This window comes from Coccinella septempunctata, chromosome 3 (genome assembly GCF_907165205.1).
Source record: "Coccinella septempunctata chromosome 3, icCocSept1.1, whole genome shotgun sequence".
NCBI lineage: Eukaryota > Metazoa > Arthropoda > Insecta > Coleoptera > Coccinellidae > Coccinella > Coccinella septempunctata.
Window position 1 is genome coordinate 39,934,782 of NC_058191.1, and position 25,739 is coordinate 39,960,520.

Consider the following 25,739-nt stretch of genomic DNA (forward strand, 5'->3'; position numbering starts at 1 on the left):
TTGTGGATTTTATTACGTGCATTTTCCAAAAATTAGAGTTGTAATTTTTCAATTGAATGCTTTAGCAGGCAAAACAAATCTGCTTGCGTTCATAGTTCGTTGAAAGCTGTTCATTACAAGTAAGAAGGTCCTTGAAAATGCCTCTAGATGGAAAGTAATAACGAAAATTTACATATTGTTAGATACCCATTTATTCAAATAAAACTAGATGTAATTTACATGAAAACTTTAATCATTATAAGGGTTGTTGTTACAGATTACAACTTAAGCTTGGTTCTACGCCAGTGACGCCTCTTAGCATTGTATCTGAAAACATAAAATTATATTAGCACATGTACATAAATATTGAACATCAGTAAATTTGCGATTTATGCCCTATTTTTCGAAAATAATCGTATAGTATGAATTTTGAAGTGCATTCGACATTGTGGCCACCTATTGGTATGTTCTTAGATGCAGTACGAGACAGAAAACCCATTTTCGAAAAAACATGACATGCAGTAACATACTTATGGGGCTCAATAGATCTTGAGGATGCAACCCCCTTTAAAATCTAGAATAATAGATATATATATACGTAAAAATTTTATATTTTCACTAATGTCTTCAAATGAAATATTTAAAAAATATTCACTGCCCTTACTAAGGTAACCTAACCTATAAAATTAACCTCAAAATTTTTCAGTTTTATTTTCATCCAAAATTGACCAATTTTTCACAATTTCACCAATGGATTAATTCAAAACTCCAATTCGTTGAGTTCTGTTGAAAACACAGGAAGGACAAAATTGCAAAAAAATTATAGTGGTTGAACTGTGAATTCAAATTATACCATTTCATAGACTTCGAAGTTTTATCTTTAAAATTATCATCAAAATCTACGATGGGGCATAAATCACACTAGACCCAAAAACTTGACTAATCACTCACCTAATTGTATTTCCTGTCCTCATGCGGACCCATTGGGGAATAGGCCTGTTTTGTTTCAGCTTTTTAGCCAATTTCCTCTTTATGATAAAAGTCTTATGAGCCGACTGAAAACAAATATAAGATGATTATAAGAACAAAATAAAAAATAGGATTAATTTTCAAGACTAATAGTTTGAGAATTGCGAGGGATTTCTCAGATGAAAAATGATTTCAACTCACCATTTTGTCGTTGTCTTTCGAACTCACAAGAAAAGAGAATCGCTCGAGAGTGAGGTTACAGTTGACAACCCAAATATCATAGAATATAGAATGTCATAGTCATAGATTGTGAATGAACAAAGTGTGCGTTCAGAAAATAACAATCTCCACCTTCATGTAAAAACCAAAATGAAATAAATATAATTTTGATGTAATGGAAATATTGATGCCCATTATGAATATGTTGAAGTCGAAGCACATTTTTGAATATTTTTGGAAAGTAGGACAGAAGAAATATAAAAAAATAATTTATTGTTAGAAAACTACAGAAACTGAAACAATAAAATATTTCAAAGAAACGCAAATAACAAATCAAAAATTTTTGAAAAAATTAATCTGCATCACAAAAAAGTACTTCATCATTGTAAATACTTGGTTTTTCATAATGAGTTATTGGAATGTGCGGTAATGTAGGGGATTCTCCAGTCCATTCATTGTCTGATGCTGTTATTTGTTCACGAAGATTGATTTCCTCATCCCAATCTTCCAAAACTGAAAGAGGAGCATCATCTGCAAAAATTCAGTAAATTTTGTGTTAAAAATATTATAACATTTTTTACCTCCAGAATAGCTGTAACTCTCATCATCAGAAGATTTCCAACTATTTGTCTCAAGTTGTGTGGCTCCATCATATCTTTTTTCTTCAGGAATTCTCATTCTCAATTCTTTTTTCATCTCCTCATAAGTTGCTAGATTATATTCTTTCGTGTCAAATAAATTCATTTCCAAGTCAAGGCACTTTAAATTTGTACAGACAAAGTTTTGACTGAAATTTTCTAATTTATTGCTATATAGATCCAAAATTTCCAAACTTTTCATTTTTGTGAAGTCACATGTCTCTTCCAGTGTATTATAGCTTAAATTTAAAACCTTAAGGTATATTAGCCATGTGAGTTTCTCTGGAAGACATGATATGGAATTGTGTGAAACATTTAACACTTCTAAATTCACAAAAAACTCTAGGCCATCTTTTGGTAACCAGACTAAGTAATTATTTGCTAAATGAAGTTCTGTCAACCCCTCTAGCCAAGTGAGGGCATCAGGAAATACTGACAAAGATAAATTATTCATCTTCAAAATGCTAAGATTTTTCCAATTTGGTTGATATAACAATTTATCGACTGCCTTTAAAGAATTAAGATTTACAGAACTTTCAACTGAATTACTTATATCTAATTCTTCCAAATATCTACAGTTCTTAAGGAAGTCAAAGTCTTCATCTCTCACGTAACAGTTTCTCAAACTCAATTTTGCTACAGAGAATAGCATAGTCGATCCAAAGATACATCGCAAAGATGTAATTTTATTGAGATCATAATAGAGTTCTTTCAATCTAATTGCACGGTGATTCATTATCCATTGCGGTATATCTTTTAGATTATTTGAACATAAAATCAAAACTTTCAATGTACTACAACAATTGGGTTCAACATCAAAACTGTTGATCTTATTGTATGATATATCAAGAAACTCCAAGATTTCCAGACCTAAATAGAAACATCTTGGTACCTGAGTCATCTCATTCTTAGATAAGTTGAGTTTCCTCAATTGTAGTTCTTTCAGGCCACACGTAATATCAAACAGTTTACAATTCGATAAATCAAGTTCTGATATTCCTTCAAGGCTAGTCACATTTGGACTCTTGTATAATTTCAAAATGTTTTCGAGTGTCTCCTTTTCGAGTTCAGTTTTTTTTCTGGAATTTCTCATGTGAATACCGCTGGTTGCTATTCTTATAAAATGCTTTTCCATATTTCTCATCACTAGACCAGAAAATTTGACATAATGTAAGATACGTTTTTCGTTATTCTTGATTCAGATCAAAGGGGCATCTCTGTTTCAATGATAGTTATAAGGGAGATTTATTTTTCTTCTCGTTCTCCCAGTTCGAATAGGGGTATAAAAACTTTGAATTTGAAAGTTGCAGAAAGCTCTAGTTGCGCTGCCTAGACTAGAATGAGGTTATGTCAGCTTTTTGACAAACAGCTGTTCGAAAAGTAAGTTCATAGAAATTTGAATTTGTCGTAGCTTAGACCTTTTTCATGTCTGGTCTAAGCAACGCTCTAAGCATAGTATGTATTTCCTCTTGGAAATACAAAGTTTTTAACATTAGTTGTACTTGCTACATGAAAGGTTACAGTTAATAGATCCCCTTCTAATGAATTTCTGTTCATTATTTCCTCCTCCCTGGAATTTTTCATTGATTGATATTTCAATACATGTGTGTATTGAATTAATTTTCAAAATCCCGGCAGTTTTCCAAATTCTACTATCCCAAATTGTCATAACTCTGATAATATCTCTACGCTGTTTCATGACATGATTTGAAATAGTTCAGTTCACTTTTTTATTAATGTTTTTGAAATAATGGTTTGAAATTTTGAGCGTTCAGGTATATATAAGAAATAAGGATAAAAAATCATATAAAATTAAAACATTTATTTTTGTAATAAAATGGACAACAATGTAGAGAACCTTATTCATTAGACTATTATATCTTGAATTGAAAATAATTTCCAAAAAGTTACTAATGGAGATGCATCAGGTACAAATTTGATGTCATGAAATAATGCTGTACAAAAATATAAATGAAATGTGAAACTCACAACTCATAGAAAGCAATAAACAATAAAATATAATAATAATGAATCAAATATTAAATAATATATGTTATGTACTAAAGAAACGTAATAGATGTGAAAAAAATAATGAAGGCGATTTTCATGTTAAATAACAAACAATATGAAAATGGCGCTCATTAGTTAGATATGAATGAACAAAAATGAAAATCAATGTGATAAGTGAAAAACAATATATTGACAGATAAATTAATAAACTGATGACAGAGAAATAAATGAGATTAAAATAATTAAAATTGAGATAAACCAAACTACAATTTTTAAGATATTGGCAAATTATAAAAACTGATGAATTTTTGGCAAAAGAACAGTTGTATATGAGATTTTCAAAAGTATGGATGAATGTGGTACATCCAAAATAAAGAATTTAGATGTTGAAGTGATGATTTAATGCAATTTTAAGTATTTTAGTGTTGAGTACATAACACTTGTTAATGTTGTCAAGAAACTTTTTACATTAGGAATTTCGATTCAGTTAATGTAAATAAAATTGATGTGAATTTTTTAGAAATAAAGTAACTATACTTATTTTAGGTATCACAAGTGTTGGACGGGCCGGTCGTATCATATTAGTTATGAAATCATTCGTCTTTTTTTTTCAGGGGAATTTTCTCGACTTTTTCCCAACTCCCAGTCATCGGTCTTTTCGCACAAATATACGGTCACCTTCCTCAAATTCGAGAACAATCTCTGGTAAAACGGATCCTCGTCGGCCCTCATCTCTTTGGCCAATCTGTCGATTTTGGACAATCCGTTCTCGATCCGTTGACGTACACTCTCCTCTCGAGAACTGTCATTCTGTCTGTCTGTCTCATCTTGGTCCTCCAACGAGTCCACGGAAAATACCTGGCTGTCTTCTGAAACGACCTCCCCAACTGATTCCGTGGCAGATCCAATGGCTTCATCAGGAGATTCGTCGGAAAATATTTGGCTGTCGTCTGATTCGTACTGTTTGACGGTTTCAGCGGTGAAAACCTCGACCGAGGAACACGTGGCTACTTGCAACACTTCCGTCACGTCGGTACAGGTGGCTACGCAGGTTTCCACAGGTGGGAGATAGTCGACTACCTCGTTCATACCCTCCAACTCTCCAATGACTCCATAGCATAGTTTGATGGGGGATTTCGACACGCTTTCGTTCGATGAACTTTGGTTAATTTTTCCTACTCCCGAACTGGTAGAAACGGTGGTAGTGTAGCTTGAAACGGAATTGGTAGAACTGTACCTCTTGTAGCTCCTCAGGGTTTTCTGGAACTGCTCTGGACTTTCTGACCGGCGGTTTTTCTTCATGAGGGAACTGAGGGTTGGTTTCGTGAATCCCGCGTTTTCCAAATCTCTCCTGGACATTTTTCGGCTGCTGTTGAATCGACTTGGAGATTCTGGTGTTGGTTCTTTGATAGGGGAATTGTTGCAACCTTCACACTTCTTATGGCCACCACCTACCTTAGGCTCGCTTCTAAACACCGATAATTTCTTCGCTTTTTTAGTCTTTTTTCCATCAATCTTCTTTCCAAGAATCCATTTTGGTATGAAACACTTCGCTACGAAGCATGACAATTTCAGCAACGCCCAAATTACGTACACAATTAAATCTATAAGCAACATTTTGATGCAAGAGTACACGTCTGACCTTTGAATTTGTGTACACACGAACAGTTTGTCTATGCACACGAACTACAAGACAAGTAACATCGGTACTGGGCAAATTGCAAGCTAATATACCCTCAAGAATTGTACCTGCTAAGGGCTGAGGGGTGGGGCTTCCACTGTCACTCAAGGATTCAAATTCTGAGAATCTAAACGACGGTTTCGAAAATTTCGATCGATGTTTACAAAATTGGACATTTTCGAACTGAAACAAACGTGTGGATTGATGTGATATGTTGGCATAGGATTGTGTTTAAATATGTTAACCATAAATGGATTATTACAAGAAGTGCCTGTCGAAAATGTGTATCTACGTATGTTCTTCGAGATTATCACCTTCAATAATTTGATTCAGCTCGTTTTTGTGTTCTACTTATTGCATTTCTGTTTGGTTCAGTTTTAGAGAAAAATTTGCTTCGTTGAAGTTTGCAGCAAGTTTTCATCTTTGTTTCCAAGAGGGAGACTTTTTTTGTTTTTCAAAATCCACACACTTTTCAAAATATTAACTGTATCATTTAATTTTCATGAAGAAGAGTTCCACATAAATGTTTATTACTTCGAGGGTTTTTTTGGAACAATTTTAGGTATCCAAGTGGATCAAAATTGGTACAGAAATCGGGTACCATTATGAAAGGGTTCTGACCATTTTTGGTTACGATGAACTCAATTCAATCAAGTGTGGATCTTCTCAGAATGGAAATTCAATCAAATCAACAGCTAAGGAATTCGATGTCATTTTTTGAATGTCTCACAGTTATCTCCAAGAATTTTTATTATCATTTATATTTTTGATTATCCAAAAAACCTTTAGTATGCGGAATTTCGATTGTCTCGGCTAAATTTTGAAAAAGTACCTAATCTCCAAGGTAATAAAACTGAGAAAAAGGGGCTAAATAAGTCTTCATTGGTCTATTTTAGGATGTAGGCTGACAATATTCCCATATTTTTACTCTAGGATCAGGTTCAGAATTAGGACTCTGTAAAGTGAGCCAATATTTTACGAAATTCTATCGTTTGCAATTTTTTTATCTTAGCATAATGAACTAGGTAATTCATCGAATTCTCTAGATGGTCTGATGAATACACGAAGGAATATCAATACTAAAATGCATGGCGAATTTCATTTTTAATATTCTGTGTACGCGAATATTTTATTCTGCATAAAATATAACCAAATATGTTCTTGAAAGAAAATAAAAAATTTAGTGTGAGTGCGAAACAGTCCTCAATACCCATAAAAGGAAAAAAATGTGAATAACGATGAAATATTTCATACAATCGATGGATTATCTATTCACGGATAATTTAGAATCCTTCCTAGTACTGCACCTCTAGCTGTCAGGAGAGTAATTAGGGTTCCTCATTCAATGTAGGTAATCCCTTGAACCCTTTATAACGGCAACTTTCAAAGTGACTAAATGACCTGACTTCACTAACTACCTATTCATATTTTCACTTCATCAAAGGCGAGGAAGGCTGTGTTGTCTTGGATTTAGAAAGGCTGGCTTCTTAGCTTTAACATAATAACATTTAAGGGGTCAATATAGATATGAGAAATTTTTGCGAAGTTTGGGATTTCCGAATATCACCCTTGACTTGAGTCAAGTCAATTTAACTGAAATTTGTTGTTTACAACACGGTGTAATAAACCAATACCGGTATTTGTGTCGGTTTATTGAAGTGGAAGAAACCTTCCTTAGAAAATTCCGAATTTCTCATTTTAAACTTTGCTTGTGAACGAAATACATTAAAATTTTGTGGGCTGGGTTTGAGGCAAAATTTTTTCTGAAATAGATTTTCATACAAAGTCAACAGTGTGATTGATCGATATTACACTTGTTTCTGGGATTCAATATTCCATCCTACTATGAAAATTGCCAAGAAACTCTTTCTTTTATCGTATAGGATGAGGAAACACTGCGCCTTCTGTTGAATTTCCCGCACCATATGCTTCATAAGTGGAAAACTTCCTAGACGAGATACCGTTTGGCAAATGCCTCGATCCGGCATAGAAGTGATGTGAAAAATTACAGTTTCTAAACATACGGTATCGACATCAACACCTCACATGACGATCTTCGATAGAACTGTTATTATTATTGAAAAGGTTCAATAAAATTCCTTAATAACAAAATTACAACGAAATATTGGAGATTTAGGCAATTGTGGAAGGAATTTTTTCTACTAAGGGTGAGTTTATGAATCGTGCAAATATTTAAACAGTAGACTTTTGAGGTCAAAAGAAGCTTTTTTTTATCCTATTTTTTCTAATTCGGCCCTGATAAAAAGATTTAGCCATTTGAAGTTTTCATAATGAGCTATGTCACCCCTGGAGGAACAAAATTTCCTTCATAATAACTAGCTGAATCTCTGACACTACACATCTGTGGATCTGTAAAAAATAGTTGTATTCAGCATACTTTTATTTTGAAAAACATTCAAATATTCATTAGATAGCGTCGAAATTGGTTTCAAGAGTTGGGTTTTTTGATATTTTTATGGTACGTAATGGTCATAATGAGAAAACTGGAAGAAGTAAGTGATGTCTTGTGTTCGAAAAAGATTAATGAAATAAATGAGGAACCATATTCTGAAACAATTCATTGCATTCGATAAAACCGTCTGTGAACAAGAAAAAAAAATTTGTGCTTTTTCAACAGCCTGTATCTTTTAAACCGAGCCGATTCGGAAAAGAAGGTACAGAAAAATAGTGTTTCTTTTGACCTCAACAATCTACTGTTGAAAAAAAATTGTACGAGTCAAAGACTCATCCTATATATTGACAAGTTTGGCACATCATATAGTCTACAAGTAGTAAGTTCTATACCTAATCGAATACATTTGTGCGTTACGGCTCAAATAGAATTTTTTTTTTATCTCTTGACAAAACAGAAACTACAGAACTGGACAAAGGTCCTAAAGATAACATAATTCGAAACATTCCGTTCAAAAAATTCAAATTTGAAATTTGGATATCATTCCTGTTGGATACTCAAAATATTGTTTCCCCATAAAAGAATTTTTCAAAACATGCGAATTGAAGTTCTCGATCTCTTTACTCGATCACAGAACAGAATTTTTTTTAGTTTGGAAATATAAGCTAATTTTGCTCCTAAGTGTCCGATTTTACTTATCCAAACATCTTCAACCCGTAATACACCTTATTGCAAAGGTCTGTATTAGGTGTTGCGTAGGATCTACCTTCAGGCGCTGAGGTTATCAGCTTCTTTGAATCTTGATAGATTGTGTTGACTTCAGACTTTTAGTTATGGTGGTTGCTTTCCTAGGAAATTTACTTCAATAGGAACTTCCAAGAAATTCAGTGAGTGATTTGCTTAACTCTGTTTAAGCTACAAAAAACCCTCACAGCCATTGTATGTATAAAAATATATTAGTATCCTCATATATCATAATACGATGCCCTAGTGAGTCTAAAAAAGTGAGTTCTAAACCGTGAAAAATATCTTAGAAATAGGTACATCAAATAAACGTTGATTTACAAGTATTCTGTTCAATTGTGAACGCCCTAGTAGGTAATCACGAAAATTCATTGTCTTTTTTATGGTAAACGTCCAAAATAGATAATAAATTTTGTGAACTGCTGAACAAAACGCAAAAACAGGATAGATATTCTGACAAATATACTTCCTAATACGAACTATCATCAAATTCTGATGGAAAATTAGATCGGAATTTTCTATATCACGTTCACCATAGACAAAAAAGGGAATTGCACGAAAAATGGCATTCCAATTATGCTCGCGGATTAGGAGAATTCGAATTTAATTAAAAATGTGATTAATTATTGGGGGCGAGAATAGGCAATTTCGAGAGGATCGTTTTCTGGAGTAATACCAGGGCATGGGCCATAACTATTTTGTTAGACTGAAAGCTAATAGGTGCTTAAAATATCGCCAGAAACGTTGATTGCCAATAAAACGCCGAATAAAATTCGGTAATTAAGTTCTAGCGAACCACTTCAATGTGCTGCTATTGGGGGAGAATTCAATATAGGTATAAAGAGTTTCCCCTGAAAAACTAGTCGGTATGTGCCAGGTTGAATTCTTTCACACCACTTGCATCAAATATTTCAGCTCTGGGGCTCGTTAATTCGTTTTTTTTTTGGTGACTTTTTTGTCTACTAACCTTTGAAAATTTCAAGTGTTTTGAGCCCCTTGACTGGACATAATTGATTTCGAGCTAGAATTCTTCATCGATGAAAAGAACCCTTTCGTGGGCACACGATTCGACTCTTGACCTGCAATAAAATCCATTGGTACTTCCATTAGCACTTTATCTGAAAAATCCTGTACCGATGGATGTTAAACTTTCACATTATTCTTCTTCGGTAGACACAATCGTAACCCTGGATTATTTTCTACTGTGTTCAAAACCGATTTGAATTAGTTTTCTACTTCAACCTGCCATTCCTAATAGATGTTATCAAAGTTGAGTAATATCTCCTATTCTTTATAATCGATTATTTTCTCTCATAATCGTTAACCTAATTTTTTTTTATTTTCATTATAAGTGGAATGAGTTCAAGAGCATTTTACCCTCATTGCTTGTATAATAGATATAAAACTCCATTTGTGTATTCAACTATAAGAACCGATATTACTATTAGCAGGTATATTTTAACGATGGATTGCAATATTTCTTATTTTTGATGATTTGTTTTGATTGATGGTGAAATCTGTAGAATCTGACAAGTGTAATGAAAGAATAGTGGAGCTCCCACTTTTCACCAATCAGCACATTTCGAATCTTTAGGTCCCGGCATTTATCTATACAGGGTTAGTCATCGACTCATACAAATAATTGAACAGAAGATTTTTGAGGTCAGAAGAAACACTTCTTTTTACCGTTTTGTCTCATAAAAACATAAAACATAAAATTACCTACAGAATAACTGGCTAAATCTGAGACAATACACATCTGTGGATCTTTCAAACAGAGTTGTAGTCAGCAAAGTACCCAATTTTTCAAATTTCATAGATACTTTTTAATTTTTGATCATCAAATTTCTCGAAACCGGCGCATTATTATTATTTTACTAAACGTTCAAATATTCATTAGATAGCGTTCACCTTAATTTCAAGAGTTGAGTTCTTTGAATTTTTGGTATTTTTATGGTACTGGTCATAATGAGAAAACTGAGACGTGGGTTATATCCTGTGTTCGAACAAGATTAATCAAATGAATGAATAACTACACTGCGCAAAAAAATTAACGCACATTCTGAAAATCTCAATTTTAATGAAAGTTAACTCTACATTGACTTTATAACTTATTTTTTATGTTCTCTCGGGACGGTTTTGAACGAAACAAGACACATTAAATGGAAGAAAAATTCAGGATTTCACCGAATCTTATGTGAAAGAAGAAAAATGAACAATTTTCAAAATACTGAAATGCTGATAAGTGATTTAATACTTGGTATTTCCACCCCTTGCATTAATTACAGCTCGGCAACGAAGGTTCATACTCAAAATGAGTGATCTCAAAATGTTGTGATTTAATCCTTCCCAGATTTTTCCGAGTTGGATTCCTAAGTCATTAAGAGTAGCTGGATGATTTTCTGAACTTCTCAGCCTTCTATTGAGGTTGTCCCAAACCTGCTCAATCGGATTGAGATCTGGACTTCTTGCTGGCCATTCCATTCGAGAGACTTCAACCTCTTCAAGGTACTCCTGAACGATGCGCGCACGATGGGGTCTGGCATTATCGTCCATAAAACTGAAATTTTCACCAATGTACGGGGCAAATGGCACTACATGCTCTTCAAGAATGTTCCTTATATACTTATCAGCATTCATAGCTCCATTATCAACGACCACTAGGTCTGTGCGAGCAGTCAAAGATATTCCACCCCACACCATAATCGATCCTCCCCCGAAACCAGTAGTATTCAGGAAATTGCACTGAGCATATCTTTCATGTGGACGTCTGTATACAAAGGAACGTCGATCACAATGGTAGAGGTAGAATCTAGACTCATCTGTGAAGAGAACTTTTTCCCAATCGGCCTCTTCCCAATGGATATGCTCTCTCGCAAAATCCAAACGCGCCCTTCGATGGGCTGGGGTAAGAGCTGGGCCTCTTGTCGCGACACGAGGCCTTAAATCATATTCTCTGAGGCGATTTCTTATTATCTGAGTGCTAATTTGCACCTCATGAGTTTGCTCAAGCTGAATTTGAAGGAGGCGAGCGGTTGCAAACAGTTGTCTCAACGAAGAAACTCTCGAGTAACGTTCTTGAATGTTACCCGTGGTCTACCCTGTCCTTTTCATTCGATAAAACCGTTTGTGAAAATATTTTTTTTATGGTTTTTCAGCAGCCTGTATCTTTTGAACCGTGCCGATTCGGAAAAAATGGTAAAGGAAAAAAGTGTTTCTTTTGACCTCAAGAATCTACTGTTAAAATATGCGTAATTTGAGTTAATTGAAGCAAAGTATGTATTTTGCCAAGCTTTGGTCCCCACCCTGTAGGTACATCATTTTTCAGTTGATTTCAAGTCTCAAATTATCCCAAATCTCCTCTCTTACTGTCCGTTCAGGTATCCAGTACAGGAAATGCTTTTCCCGAGGTATTAATGATAATTTTTTTTTTCCGATCGGCCGTGATTTACCCGAGCGGCTAGCAGCGGGCAATTTCAGGCAATTTTACGGTTGTTATTGGAGTCGGCTCCGGCCATCGAAATCCGAACCCCCCTTATAAATCGCCCGCGAAGATTTATAGGCCCAATTTCAATATTAAAAATTTCCTAGGGATATGATTTATTGAAAATGTTTATATCAGCAGATATAATTAAGATGACGTCGGGAAAGAAAGCGGCCGAAGGTCTGAGAAATTGTTGCCTGTCAGGTTTGTTTATTATCAGCCTGCCTAGTAAATATCGATTTGCCAAATTAAGGGGTTTATTGCATTCTCGAAGACGGTCAGACGGAAATTATGCTGCATTCATCATTCGCATGATATTTGAAAACTTTGGCGGTGCGCAATCTCTTCATCTGAGACAAAACAGTGCAAATATTTTGTATATTCAACTCGAATTAGGTTCAAAACAACATTTCTAGACTTTTCAAAGCTTGGGTTGTCAAAAATAGAGGACTTCGATGAACTGAGAAAGAGCACTCGTGATAAATCTGCAAGATTATAGACAAAATAAAATACAAAGTGATTCTTTGACTCGTACAAATATTTTAATAGTAGTAGTCAAAAGAAACACTTTTTTCCTATACCATTTTTTCCGAATCGGCTCGGTTTAAAAGATACAGGCTGTTCAAAACCCATTAAAAATTTGTTTTTAGTTCTATCTCACAAACGGTTTTATCGAATGATATGAATTTCGGATTATAGTTTTTCATTAAGTTGATGAATATTTTTCTAACACAAGATATCACCCTCGTCGTCCAGTTTTCTCATTATGACCAGTACGTACCATAAAAATATACTCTATTCACTTTTATTTTAGCACCCTGTTGGCCATGGAAATTTGACTTATTTCACTCTGTATATAGTATGAGAATGTGAGGTTATGAAGCTTGTCAAAACATTTTTGGGTTTTAAATTAACGCTATGTTGCCCGTTCTACGTAAAACTTTCTGTTATTATGTATTTTATCACAATGTCGAATCTCTTCGGAAGATATGTGACGAACATACTTGAAGTTTATGCAAACTGATTGAAGGTATACTAAATCCAGTTATTTGCATGGAAAATACAAGAGATCAGTATAATATCATAACATGCACAAGCTTGAGGAGAGTTAATGTTGGTTATCTTCTTTGGCTAAAGTTTGAATACGTTACATCAGTTGTAGATTTCAAAAATATTAACTCGAAGATGAAATGCATATGATGCAGTGGTTGGGAATGGGTATCTCCCGAAAGAATTAACACATAATTATAAGACTGTTAAATTCTCCAACAAAAATCATCTTGCATCAATATGAGTAAAAGGAATTAAAAGTTTAATAGTTTCAAGTCAAGATGAACTTCACCTTTGAACAAAAATTTCACATGAAAAAACAATTAACAGGACAACTGGCGCGTATTTGTGGCTGTTCATCTTAATACATTGATGTAATAATAATAATTAGGTATTTATTGGTACCTTAAGACATTTTCAATGTATAGGACAAGTCAAATGAAAAATTGAAAAATCAATTTTCGGAAACTTATTCTACGATGACATTAATCGAAAATCCTGTAGTAAACTTTTCGCATTAATTCACTCAAACATAAAATTCTCAAATGCCACCACTTTTTTGGGTCTCCCAATAAAAGGAAATTCTTTGTCATCCTCTTCATTCACAATCGTTCTGATTGTGGAAATATTCAGCTGAAATATAAGTCGTTTAGATTCAGATGAAACATTATATAAATTCTCTTATATTGAATATGTTCGCTTCCGTCTGACGTATTGTGGATTTTGGAATATCACATGCAGTATAACTATTTGAATTAGCGACCTGAATTTTAAATAGCACTTCCTGAAACCCTGTATCTATTTTCAATCACTTTCGGCATTTTCGTAATAAAAATTGATGTGAGTTGTGCCAACGGCGTAATGAGTGTTATGACATTAACGACATTTCATGAGTGCCAAACTTACTCCGTTCTAGTTACAAAAACTTGAGTAAATTATTTCATGGCCAATCGACTGTTGAAATAAATGTGGATGGAGTATACCAAAAATTCAAGGAACTCAACTCTTGAAACTAAGCTGGACGCTATCTAATGAATATTTGAACGTTTTGTAAAATAAAAGTATTCCTTATATTTTCTGGTATAATGCGCCGTTTTCGAGTAATTTTCAAAAATAAAAAATATCTGTGATGTGTATTCGGAAAATTGTGTAATAAGGCTGAATACAACTCTGTTCAATAGATCCACAGATGTGTAGTGGGACAGATTAAGCTAGTTATTCTGAAGGTAATTTTGTTTTTTCCAGGGGAGGCACAGTTCATTATGAAACTTGAAATGTCTTTTCATCAGGGCCGGATTGGAAAAAATGGTATAGGAAAAGAGTGTTTCTTTTGACCTCAAGAGTCTACTGTTAAAAGACTCACCCTTCGTAATTCCATAAGCCATCAATTTTAAACGTAAAACACAAAATACAGTAATTCAGTCTTTTCATCGGTCAAAAAAATTCCTTTCATGAGGAAAGAGTGGATAGAGAAATACCATTGATTCCAAATCTAATTTTTCTCCGTTCTAATACGAACCTGCCACGTAAACCCCCCGTTAATTAGATACGGAAGATCAAGCGCCTCGTGGGGTATAGAAAATATACAGAGTCGCACACCCGGAATACAAATGATTAAAAATAAACAGTACGATCGGGAGTCGGCAGGGCGAGATATCGAATGGCCCAGGGATTTCGATTAGGACGCTGAAGATGTCTTTATGTTGACGTTTAACGGGGAAAGTTCGCCGAAGTAAGGGAGGATAGCTGATTGGGGGATCAATTTGAGAGGGAAGGTGTGAGCTTGAGTGCGATTTCAGAATGAAAAGCTGATCAATCAGAGAATAAAATAATAATGTGCTCTATTTTACAATAACTAAGGAAACAAAACAGAAAATTCATCCTTTATATTGTAACTTTGGTCTAACTCTTATTATAATTTACTCGTGAACATTTATTATATTATATTCATTTTAGTAAGGTGGTGGCTCAGGTGTTTTTATTATTTCATAAATAGATGATAGATTCATCAAAATTACACTGTAATTAATTGTGTTAGGTTGAAAAAAAAAAGATACAGATGAGTATATTATGTATACTTCATTCAATTTCATTTTAGCAGTCGGTTGGCTATAGAAATTTGACACATTTCACTCTGTATAGTACGAAAATGTGGGGTTATGAAGCTTGTCAAAACATTTTTGGGTTTTAAATCAACGCTATGTTGCCCGTTCTACGTAAAAGTTTCTGTTATTACGTATTTTATTACAATGTCGAATCTCTTCGGAAAATATGTGACGAACATAATTGAAGTTTATACAAAATGTTTGAAGGCATACCAAATCCAGTTATTTGCATGGAAAATACAAGAGATCAGTATAATATCATAATATGCACTAGCTTGAGGAGAATTAATGTTCGTTATCTTCTTTGGCTTACATCATTTGTAGATTTCAAAAATATTAACCCGAATATGAAATGGATATGATGCAGTGGTTGGGAATGAGTATCTCCCTAAGGAACTAACAGATAATTACAAGAATGTTAAATTCTTCAACAAAAATCATCTTGCATCAATATAAGTAAAAGGAATTGAAGGAAGTTTCAAGTTAAGATGCAACTTCACCGTTGAACAAAAATTTCACATGAATAAACAAGTAACAGGGCAACTTGCGCGTATTTGTGGCTATTCATCTTAATACATTGATGTAATAATAATAATTAGGTATTTATTAGTACCTTAAGACATTTACATTGTATAGGACAAGTCAAATGAAAAATAGAAAAATCTATTTTAGGGAACTTATTCTCCGATGACATTTATCGAATATCCTGTAGTAAACTTTTTTTTTGACATTAATTCACTCAAACATAAAATTCTCAAATGCCACCACTTTTTTGGGTCTCCCAATAGAAGGAAATTCTTTGTCATCCTCTTCATTCACAATCTTTCTGATTGTGGAAATATTCAGCTGAAATATAAGTCTTTTAGATTCAGATGAAACATTATATAAATTCTCTTACATTGAATATGTTCGCTATCGTCTGACGTATTGTTTATTTAAAATATCAGGGTATAAGTATTTGAATGAGCGGACCTGAATTCTAAATAGCACTTTCTGAAACCCTGTCTCTTTTTTCAATCACTTTGGGCATTTTCGTAATATTAATTGATATTAGTTGTGGCAACGGCGTTATGACATTAACGACATTTCATGAATGCCAACCTAACTTCGTTCTAGTTACAAAAACTTGAGAAAATTATTTCATGGCCAACCGACTGCTAAAATAAATTTGAATGAAGTATAGTGCTGAGACAATTGAATATCATTAGGTTATGTGGATTCTATTGTAGAAATTCTTTCATCTTCTTCTTCGTTGCCATACTGTCAAAACCTTGACATTCTCACGTTATCTATACTTAAAGATTATTTATGATTCATTCGTAGTCCTAGTCCTAGTAAAAATAAACGATTACTAGGTACTAGGTATATAGGGTGTCCCTCAGTGGGTGGCATATTATTAGACGTTATCGAAGAACGCATTGTTCTGAGAATCTGGGTACTTTGACTATTGGTAATATGGGTATTTTGACCTCAAGAATTCAATGTTGAAATATGACAAAAGTGATAAACAATTCTGAATTATTTCATTGAATTGATCGAAGTAATTGATATTTGTTAAATAGGAAGGAGGGCAATTTAAAATACTAATCGAACCATCCGATTATAATATATCCTCAACAAAAAAAGTGTCCTCGATTCACTGAATTCATTCCTCTATGTATTCGAATTTCAGCCTCTAAATTCACTTACTGTGTGTACATCAAACTCCCTTTCTGATCATCCTCAAACGTTCCACGAACTAATAGGCCAGTCTTTTTCAACGTGAATGAAATAAAAAATAAACCCGATAATTCGTTCTGCCATTCTGTCCAGTTTTAAAATAACAAAATTCAATATTTACAAAACGTGCCTGTTTGGGAATCTAAATTTCCTAATTCATAAAACTATCAATAAAATTTTGTTATTTGTTTTTATGGGCCAAATTAAATTAAGAAGTATTTGTTTTCCGTCAATAATTTTCGAATTTCGCGGTGATTGCAAGTTACACCACGAAAACATCCGCAACTGCTGTTTTTTCGGACATATGTGGAATCAGTATTGTTCTTACGGCCGAACTAGAGAGTACTCTCGCTCGATAAATTATTATTAATATTTACTACGACAATCAGAAAATACGATCCATTGCTGTGATCCATAGCTACACGACTCCGAACATCCAGGAATCAAGAAAATAACGAGGTAAGCAGTTGCCCTATTTTTTTTCTCTTCGAGGTGTACTTGCTCGTATATTATTTCATAATTATTCTCTTTCTTTTTTTTAACCAGCATTCATTCCTACGTTGACATTGGTCCTTCGTTGCCGGGTTGTTTCCTTCAGAAAAATTCATTCATAATTTAATTTGGCCAAAATTTACCTTTTTTCATTTATTTTTTGCGACATACGTCTCTTGTGAAAATCATTTCATTTCACGGGCAGACCGGTTCAAGGTCAGGGTCACAGCGCGCATGGTGCATTTTCATCTTTGTTTACAACGGGAATTATAAAACGAATGTTTTCAATTTGTCTTCATCTTTTATAATATCTCTTCATTCAAACAGTGGATGCTATTTTGATGACAAATTCAATATTTTCAATTATTCAGTTCAACATTTTGTTGCGGTCGCTGTATTTTGCCTTCGGGAGCTGTTTGAAGTGTATTATTTACATACTTTTCAACTTATCTTTACTTCCTTTCGAATATTATTACTTGCTTTTGATATCAATCGTAATTACTGGGTAACAATTTTCGAATATCATTCATTATTGACCCATATTTACTGCAATTCATCACGTACTTACACCAGATTTCATTTACTATTGTACATTTTGAAAATTTGTAGATCATATTGTATTATTCAACTGTCGACCATATCTTCTGAAGTAAACGCTAGTTTTCCTTTTCCACACATTTATTAATACACGTTTCATAAATCTAGCAATCGATTTACATTGTTCAGTTTTTTATTACCTCGGATATTTATTATATCAGATTATTATATTATATTGATTCATAATGTCCAGCAAATTAACTAGAGCTAATTTACTGCGCCAAACAGCCTATTCGCGTTTAAAGGAAGCTCAAGAAATAGGCATTCAGGCATCAACAAATGAATCTTATAAATCGCAGTTTTTAGCCAGAGCTGATGAAATAGAAGGCGCTTATGAGGATTTTCGATCATCACACAATACAATCATTGGTTTAATTTCAGATGAAGAATTTTCAGAGTACGATAAACTCAGAATCGCGGCTGATCAGGCATATTACTACGTGAAATCAATTAAACATGATTTGTTATTGAAAAATTCTGCGGGAACCTCTTCAAACACTTCATCAAAAACTAGTTTACAACCTTGCAAGCCTTCAGCCAGAATTCCCAAGCTTTCTATTCCAACATTTTCAGGCAATTTTCGAGATTGGCCTAGCTTTTTCGACTTATTCAAGAGCATCATTCATGAAAATACTGATTTGTCTGATGTTGAAAAGTTTCGTTATCTTTTAACATCCCTTAGTCACGAACCTTTAGCACTTATTAAAGGCATTCCTCTCATTGATGCAAATTATAAAATTGCATACGAAATTTTAGAGAAAAGATACCAAAATAAAAGAATACTTGCCAGTCAGTATTATAATGATATTTTCAATGCCCAACCAGTACAGAAACCGACATCTGTGAAATTAAGACATCTTTTAAATATATTTACGGAAAATGTTGCCGCTTTACGTGTTCTCGATTTCCCTGTCGATCATTGGGATTTCTTATTATTTAATATGCTTATGAACAAATTAGATGTTAAAACACGTACTGACTTCGAGTTAGAAAATAGTGTAAATCATGAGATTCCTACTTATCGACAGTTGGTTACCTTTTTAGAGAGACAATGTACAGCTTTGGAATCTGTACAATTCACTACTTCCAATTTGCAATATGCAAACAGTGGGATCCCTCAGCGGGTTTCCCGAGCCCCTAGTAGAGGGCCTGTGGCTAGCTTCGTTGCTTCCGAGTCCCAGCCTGGTCCATCTGGCCAAAGCACTAAGTGTTTTTTATGTTCGTCTTCTCATCCCTTATACAAATGTCAATCATTTCTAGCCAAAACTCCCCAAGAACGTTTTTCTTTGGTCAAACAACATAATCTATGCGTTAATTGTTTGATTTCTCCTCATTCTGTCAGAAATTGTAGTTCTAGTCATAAATGTAGAATTTGCAAATTACCACATCATACTACTCTGCATTTCGATAAATCATCAAAAGGTTCAAGTCCTTCACTTCAGCCATCCAATCAGAGTGAACCCGTCAACTCGGTGGGGGAAACTCAATCTATTGTTCCAACATCTCTCGTCAGTACAAACTCTTCTACGGCTTCAACATTAACAACGATTTTATTATCTACTTGTGTGATACATGTTAAGGATTTCAACGGAAATTTCCAGAAAATTCGCATACTTTTGGATACAGGGTCTATGGCAAACTTTATTTCCGACACTTGTGTTAGACGTTTGGGACTTCCTCGAAGAAGGATATCAATACCTGTGGAAGGGCTAAATGGGATGACATCATCCACCACTCAGGGTACAACTTCTTGCCTTATCAAGCCCTGTGATCAGTCTGGTCCAACTTTCTCTCTTGAAGCCATTATCATACCCAAGGTTTGTTCGAACCAACCCAAATTTCATATTAATCCTCGAGATTTGACTCATATTCATGGGCTCAAATTAGCGGACCCTAAATTTTATCAACCAGGTCCTATAGATATGCTTATAGGAGCTGAGTTAGTTCCTTTCCTTTTGAGGTCCAAACGAATTTTTGGTGGACCCAATCAACCGGTAGCCTTGGAGACCATCTATGGATACGTTCTTCAAGGACGAACCTCTACATCTCCTCAAAAATGCCATTTGACATCTCTTCATTCGTCTGTGGATTTAAATGTGGATCATATTTTGCGAAGGTTTTGGGAGGTCGAAAATGTCCCTCAACCTCCTTGTGTATCACCTGAGGATGAAATTTGCGAGAAAATTTATTCTTCCTTGACTTTTCGGGAGCCTACAGGCAGATTCTCAGTTCCTCTTCCTTTCCGAATACAGAATCCGTCTTTCTGTGATACCTACACTCAGGCCTATAGAAGATTTTGTATGCTTGAAAATCGATTCCTGAAAAATCCAAACCTCAAAGGAAAATACGTGGAATTCATGACAGATTATATCAACAGAGAGCATATGAGTCCAGTCCCAACATCAGAATTTAAATCCCCTACTTCATACTATATTTCACATCATGCAATTTTCAAAGAACAAATTGAAAATTCTTCCGTTATTTACAAAATTCGAGTAGTATTCGACGCCAGTTTACGTGACGTTCAAGGTGTTTCTCTGAATGATACTCTGTATACTGGACCCAAGCTTCAAAAAGATATATCTTGTCTCCTACTTAATTTTCGCTACTTTCGTTACTGCTTTACTTGCGATATCAAACAAATGTACCGCCAAATCAATGTAAATAAAGAGTTTTGGCAATTTCAGAAAATAATTTGGCGATCTGATCCTTCTGAGCCTTTAAGGGAATATTATTTACGAACAGTCACTTACGGTGTTTCGTGTTCACCGTATCTTGCTTTGAAAACGTTATCTTGGGACGAAGAGCTTCCTGAACACATACAGCGAGTGTGGCAACAATTCAAGGTAGAACTACCCGGTCTCGGTAATATAAAGATACCACGATACTTTGGCTTCGATAGGACTTCTGAAGTACAAATTCACGGTTTTTGTGATGCGTCCGAAATTGGCTATGCCAGTGTGGTATATCTCAGGTTCTGGAATTCCAATAGTTTTAAAACCACCCTTGTTTGCGCCAAATGTAGAGTATCTCCTCTGAAAACTCAATCAATCGCAAGATTGGAACTCCTAGCAGCTCTTTTACTTGCTAATCTCATAGCATTCGTGATAGAAAGTTTCAAAGGCATATTCACTTTCAATGACATATATGTCTGGTCAGATTCCATGATTGTTCTCACTTGGGTTACTTCGTCTCCGCATAGATGGAAAACATTTATTGCCAATCGCGTGAGACATATCCAAGAAATAATCTCCATTTCATCTTGGCATCATGTGCCTTCCCATCTGAACCCGGCAGATTGTGCAAGTCGTGGTTTATCACCGGCGCAACTTTCGCAGTTTTCCCTGTGGTGGGATGGTCCAGAATTTTTGTTGAAATCTGAAGAGCATTGGCCTACTCAGAATAACTTTCATTCTTCAAATGGTGTTGAAATTCCGGAAGAAAGAGCGCCCACTGTTTTGTTGTCAAAACTCATTACCACGGAAAATGTTATTCTCTGTTTGCTTTCAAGATTCTCATCTCTTCCAAAAATACAGAGAATAACAGCATATATTTTGCGCTTTGTATCAAACGGATTGAAAAGGAATGATATCTCAATGTTTAACCTTTCTATTAGTCCTCAAGAAAGTGATAATGCGCTAAAGTATCTCATTAGGGTGGTTCAGAATGATGTTTTCGCCGAAATTAGGCTGAAGATTAAACAAAATGAGGTTTTACCAAAACCAATACGCAAGCTTGCTCCATTCATTGATCAATATGGTCTTTTAAGAGTTGGGGGACGATTGCAAAAATCACCATTTTCGTTCGACGTTAAGCATCCTTTACTTTTACCTAAAGTCCATAGACTCACGGATCTAATTATTGAATGGACTCATCAAACTTCTTTACACCCGGGCTTAAAGACAATGCAGTATTTATTACTTCAACGCTTCTGGATTCTTTCCCCTAGAAGTGCGATTTACAGATGTTTGTCAAAATGCATTCGTTGTTTTCGATGCAAACCCAAATCCTATAATCCATTCATGGGAAATTTACCGAGTGTAAGAGTAACTCCCTTACGCGCTTTCACCTCAGTTTGTCTCGACTTTGCCGGACCTTTTCCCTTACTGATGAGTAAGACTAGAGGTGCAAAAACGTACAAGGGCTACGTTTGTGTTTTCGTGTGTTGTAGCACAAGAGCCATTCATTTCGAGGTAACTTCCGACCTCAGTTCCGATACATTTTTGGCGGCATTTAGGAGATTCATATCTCGACGCGGACAATGTTTGTCAATTAGAAGTGATCAAGGCACCAATTTTAAAGGAGCTTATAATGAAATGATCAACCTAGCTCAAGTCACTGCTGAAACCCTCTCAATTACTTGGGATTTCAACCCACCAAGCGCACCACACTTTAACGGCTTAGCTGAAGCTGCGGTAAAATCTTTCAAAACCCACTTTTATAAGGTCATCGGTACCCAAGTTTTGAGTTATGAAGAATTTTACACCCTTATGACTCAGATAGAGGCTGTGTTGAATTCTCGCCCTCTTTGTGCGGTTAGCACAGACCCAAATGACCTCCAAGCTCTAACCCCAGGTCATTTTTTGGTTTTTGAGCCACTGGTCAGCTCCATTCCAAATCCTGACCTGAGCTCTTTAAATATAAATCGACTAAATCGTTGGCAGTTAATCCAACGCATTCAAGGCGATTTTTGGAAAAGGTGGTCCAGAGAATATATTCATTCGCTCCAAGAAAGATCAAAATGGTCTACATCCAACCCCTCACTTAATGAAAATTCGTTGGTTCTGATAAAAGACGACCAACAACCTCCTCTTCGTTGGCCTTTGGCCCGAATCATGAAATTACATCATGGTGATGATGGTGTTGCACGGGTTGTTACACTGAAAACAGCGTCCGGCGGCACTATGCAGCGTCCAGTGGTCAAAGTATGTCCACTGCCTGTTCATTAATCTGGACATTCCTTTATTTCTGAAAAATTAGTTATTTTTCATTATTTATTTCGTGATTGTCTTCATTTTTCGTTGAATTTGGGATAAAAACATTCGTTTTTGGTGGGGGAGAATGTTTGGGAATCTAAATTTCCTAATTCATAAAACTATCAATAAAATTTTGTTATTTGTTTTTATGGGCCAAATTAAATTAAGAAGTATTTGTTTTCCGTCAATAATTTTCGAATTTCGCGGTGATTGCAAGTTACACCACGAAAACATCCGCAACTGCTGTTTTTTCGGACATATGTGGAATCAGTATTGTTCTTACGGCCGAACTAGAGAGTACTCTCGCTCGATAAATTATTATTAATATTTACTACGACAATCAGAAAATACGATCCATTGCTGTGATCCATAGCTACACGACTCCGAACATCCAGGAATCAAGAAAATAACGAGGTAAGCAGTTGCCCTATTTTTTTTCTCTTCGAGGTGTACTTGCTCGTATATTATTTCATAATTATTCTCTTTCTTTTTTTTAACCAGCATTCATTCCTACGTTGACAGTGCCCGTCTATTCGGGTCGTTTAATGTAATATATGGTGATTAAAAAAAGGAATTGATAATTTTGTCTTTTTGTAATTTGGCGAATTCAATTCGGAATTGCATCGTGTATAAATAATGAACTCGTTTGGTCTCGTTTTATATTCACCGTTCTGTCAGACATCGAAAATCGCGATTTGGAGTGGGTCGAATCGTTTTTATTCGAACGAAGTTAACTCGTGGGTTATGTCACCATGATGAAATTTTCAAAATGGTGAAGTTATCATCCTCCAAGTCCAATGCGAATCCTTGCCTTTCTATAAACAGCATTTTTTGTTTGTTTCATGGTGCGTAAACAGATAAAGTACGAGGATTTATCGAGAAATTCTCAGCCTACTATAGAACCAAACAAAATTTCAATGTCAAAATATTTTATTACTCAACATATTCTCCTCTTAATTGGATACATTTATTACAGCGAACCTGCAACGTCTCTAGAACTTTAAAAAAAAATGTTTCTTCTTGCTCTGCAAACCAGACCTCCTCAGCTTTTATTACCTCCTTGTTGGAAGAAAATTTACGACATTTTAAACTTTTTTTCAGTTGAGGAAAGAGATGATAGTCGTATGGAGCCAAATCTGGTGAATAAGGGGGGTGTTCTAGTAATTGAAACCCTTGATCACGAATTTTTTGCATGGCAACATGAGATTTGTGTGCAGATGCGTTGTCCTGCAAAAATAAAACACTTTTGGATGGCTTTCTCTTTAATTTTTTCCCGTGATCAGTAATGACGAATAGTAATTTCCGGTTATTGTTTTACCCTTATCCAAAAAATCAATCATGATTTCTCCATGGCAATCCCAAAAAACTGAAACAAGAACTTTTCCAGCGGATTTTTGGACACGAAACTTCTTACGTCTTGGAGAACCAGAGTGTCGCCATTCCATCGATTGTTGCTTTGTTTCTGGATCGTAGAAATGTATCCAAGTCTTATCCATAGTAATATTTCGGTTTAAGAAATCGACATCGTTTTCAAATCGAGCACAGATTGAATGCGATGCTTCTACCCTTGCACCCTTTTGGTCAGAATTCAAACATTTGTGGATCCATTTTGCAGCAATTTTCTCATGTCCAAATTGAGGGGAACTATATGATCAACCCGTATGAAATATTCAGTGCTTCAGATATCCGTCTTAGCCCAATTCGACGGTCTGATAAAATAATGTCATGAACTACATAGATATTATTGTAGACTGACACAGAAACTGGCCTTCCCGATCGGTCATAATCTTAAATAGAAAATTTACCTCTTTTGAAGCTTGCAGTCCAACTTTTCATGGTAGCATACGAAGGACATTGATCACCAAGGGTATTAAGCATATCTTCGTAAATGTGCTTATCTCTTAACCCTTTTAACTACAACTACTTGATGATGGCACGATACTCCAATTTTTCGATCTTCACAATTTCGGTGGACATCTTCTTTCTTTTAATTTATTGCGTAACACTGATTTACTTTTTTGACCTCAAACTTCACATTGACACTTCTAATGAGCTACTATTCGTTGATATGGTAAAGCAATATTTTTTTTATGCATGGAACCCGTCTAGGGTAACTAGATATCAATACATCCTCGAAGAGGGATTGCCAACACGGGCTACACACAATAGGGAATACTCCTTCTGACGAAAACGATGTATTTTCTATGAAATATCTTTGAAACGTCACATTTTGAAATAACCATTTCAACGTTCCCCAAAAAAATTAAATTAAAAATGAAAAATAAAAATGGGTATTTACAGTTCAAAGCGTTTTGTTAGAATTGTACAAGCTGGCAACATCGACGGAAATATGCCTTGATAATAAAGGACAACAAATGCATTATCTTGATGAGATAGACAAAGATGGCTGTCTATGAAGTCTGCGACGAACGAGGAAGGTCGTAAAATTTTATGGGATTTTTATGGCCGGTTGCAGTTGAAGCTCGCCAGTAAGTAAGCGCCTATAGATCAACAGCTGTTATTTTATAAACAAGCTGATCGGACATTGTTTTTTTCATTGCCTTGTATACGCTGTTGCCAAATCGTAAACTCCGCACAAAGCGATTTAAATTTTAAAACCCCATATTTGAAGCATGATTTTGAATTGTTTCCGCGGTGAATTT

At 34.9% G+C, this 25,739-nt stretch overlaps 3 protein-coding genes across 4 annotated transcripts; 1 reads left to right on the forward strand and 2 right to left on the reverse strand.

The window, feature by feature from the left end:
- Positions 1 to 211: 211 nt before the first annotated feature.
- On the reverse strand, positions 212 to 1,288 carry LOC123309683 (60S ribosomal protein L39). The gene is made up of 3 exons (XM_044892907.1): positions 1,150 to 1,288; positions 931 to 1,034; positions 212 to 306 (listed from the first exon to the last, which is right to left on the reverse strand). Exons 1-3 carry the CDS (start codon positions 1,150 to 1,152, stop codon positions 258 to 260), a joined length of 156 nt encoding a protein of 51 aa, XP_044748842.1. The 5' UTR covers positions 1,153 to 1,288; the 3' UTR covers positions 212 to 257.
- A 132-nt stretch (positions 1,289 to 1,420) lies between these two features.
- LOC123309212 (leucine-rich repeat and death domain-containing protein 1-like) lies at positions 1,421 to 3,160 on the reverse strand. Of its 2 annotated transcripts, none has more exons than XM_044892198.1 (2): positions 1,749 to 3,160; positions 1,421 to 1,680 (listed from the first exon to the last, which is right to left on the reverse strand). In XM_044892198.1, the coding sequence occupies exons 1-2, from the start codon at positions 2,947 to 2,949 to the stop codon at positions 1,520 to 1,522; spliced, it is 1,362 nt and encodes a 453-aa protein (XP_044748133.1). In that variant the 5' UTR covers positions 2,950 to 3,160; the 3' UTR covers positions 1,421 to 1,519. The 2 variants fall into 2 exon arrangements, with proteins under 2 accessions (XP_044748133.1, XP_044748132.1); XM_044892197.1 differs by having other exon boundaries at positions 1,421 to 1,698.
- Positions 3,161 to 17,148: 13,988 nt separating this feature from the next.
- LOC123310430 lies at positions 17,149 to 23,600 on the forward strand. Its single transcript, XM_044893896.1, has 3 exons — positions 17,149 to 17,470; positions 17,558 to 23,490; positions 23,578 to 23,600. Exon 2 carries the CDS (start codon positions 18,286 to 18,288, stop codon positions 23,047 to 23,049), a length of 4,764 nt encoding a protein of 1,587 aa, XP_044749831.1. The 5' UTR covers positions 17,149 to 17,470; positions 17,558 to 18,285; the 3' UTR covers positions 23,050 to 23,490; positions 23,578 to 23,600.
- The last annotated feature ends 2,139 nt before the right edge of the window (positions 23,601 to 25,739 follow it).

Excerpts from the sequence above, each read along its gene's own strand:
- LOC123309683 (XM_044892907.1), bottom strand. Across the intron at positions 307-930 it reads AGGACAGGAAATACAATTAG|ATACAATGCTAAGAGGCGTC; the intron begins GTGAGTGATTAG and ends TTATGTTTTCAG.
- LOC123310430 (XM_044893896.1), top strand. The coding sequence starts at position 18,286 with ATGTCCAGCAAATTAACTAGAGCTAATTTACTGCGCCAAACAGCCTAT.
- LOC123309212 (XM_044892197.1), bottom strand. The coding sequence starts at position 2,949 with ATGAGAAATATGGAAAAGCATTTTATAAGAATAGCAACCAGCGGTATT. Across the intron at positions 1,699-1,748 it reads GAGTTACAGCTATTCTGGAG|ATGATGCTCCTCTTTCAGTT; the intron begins GTAAAAAATGTT and ends GAATTTTTGCAG.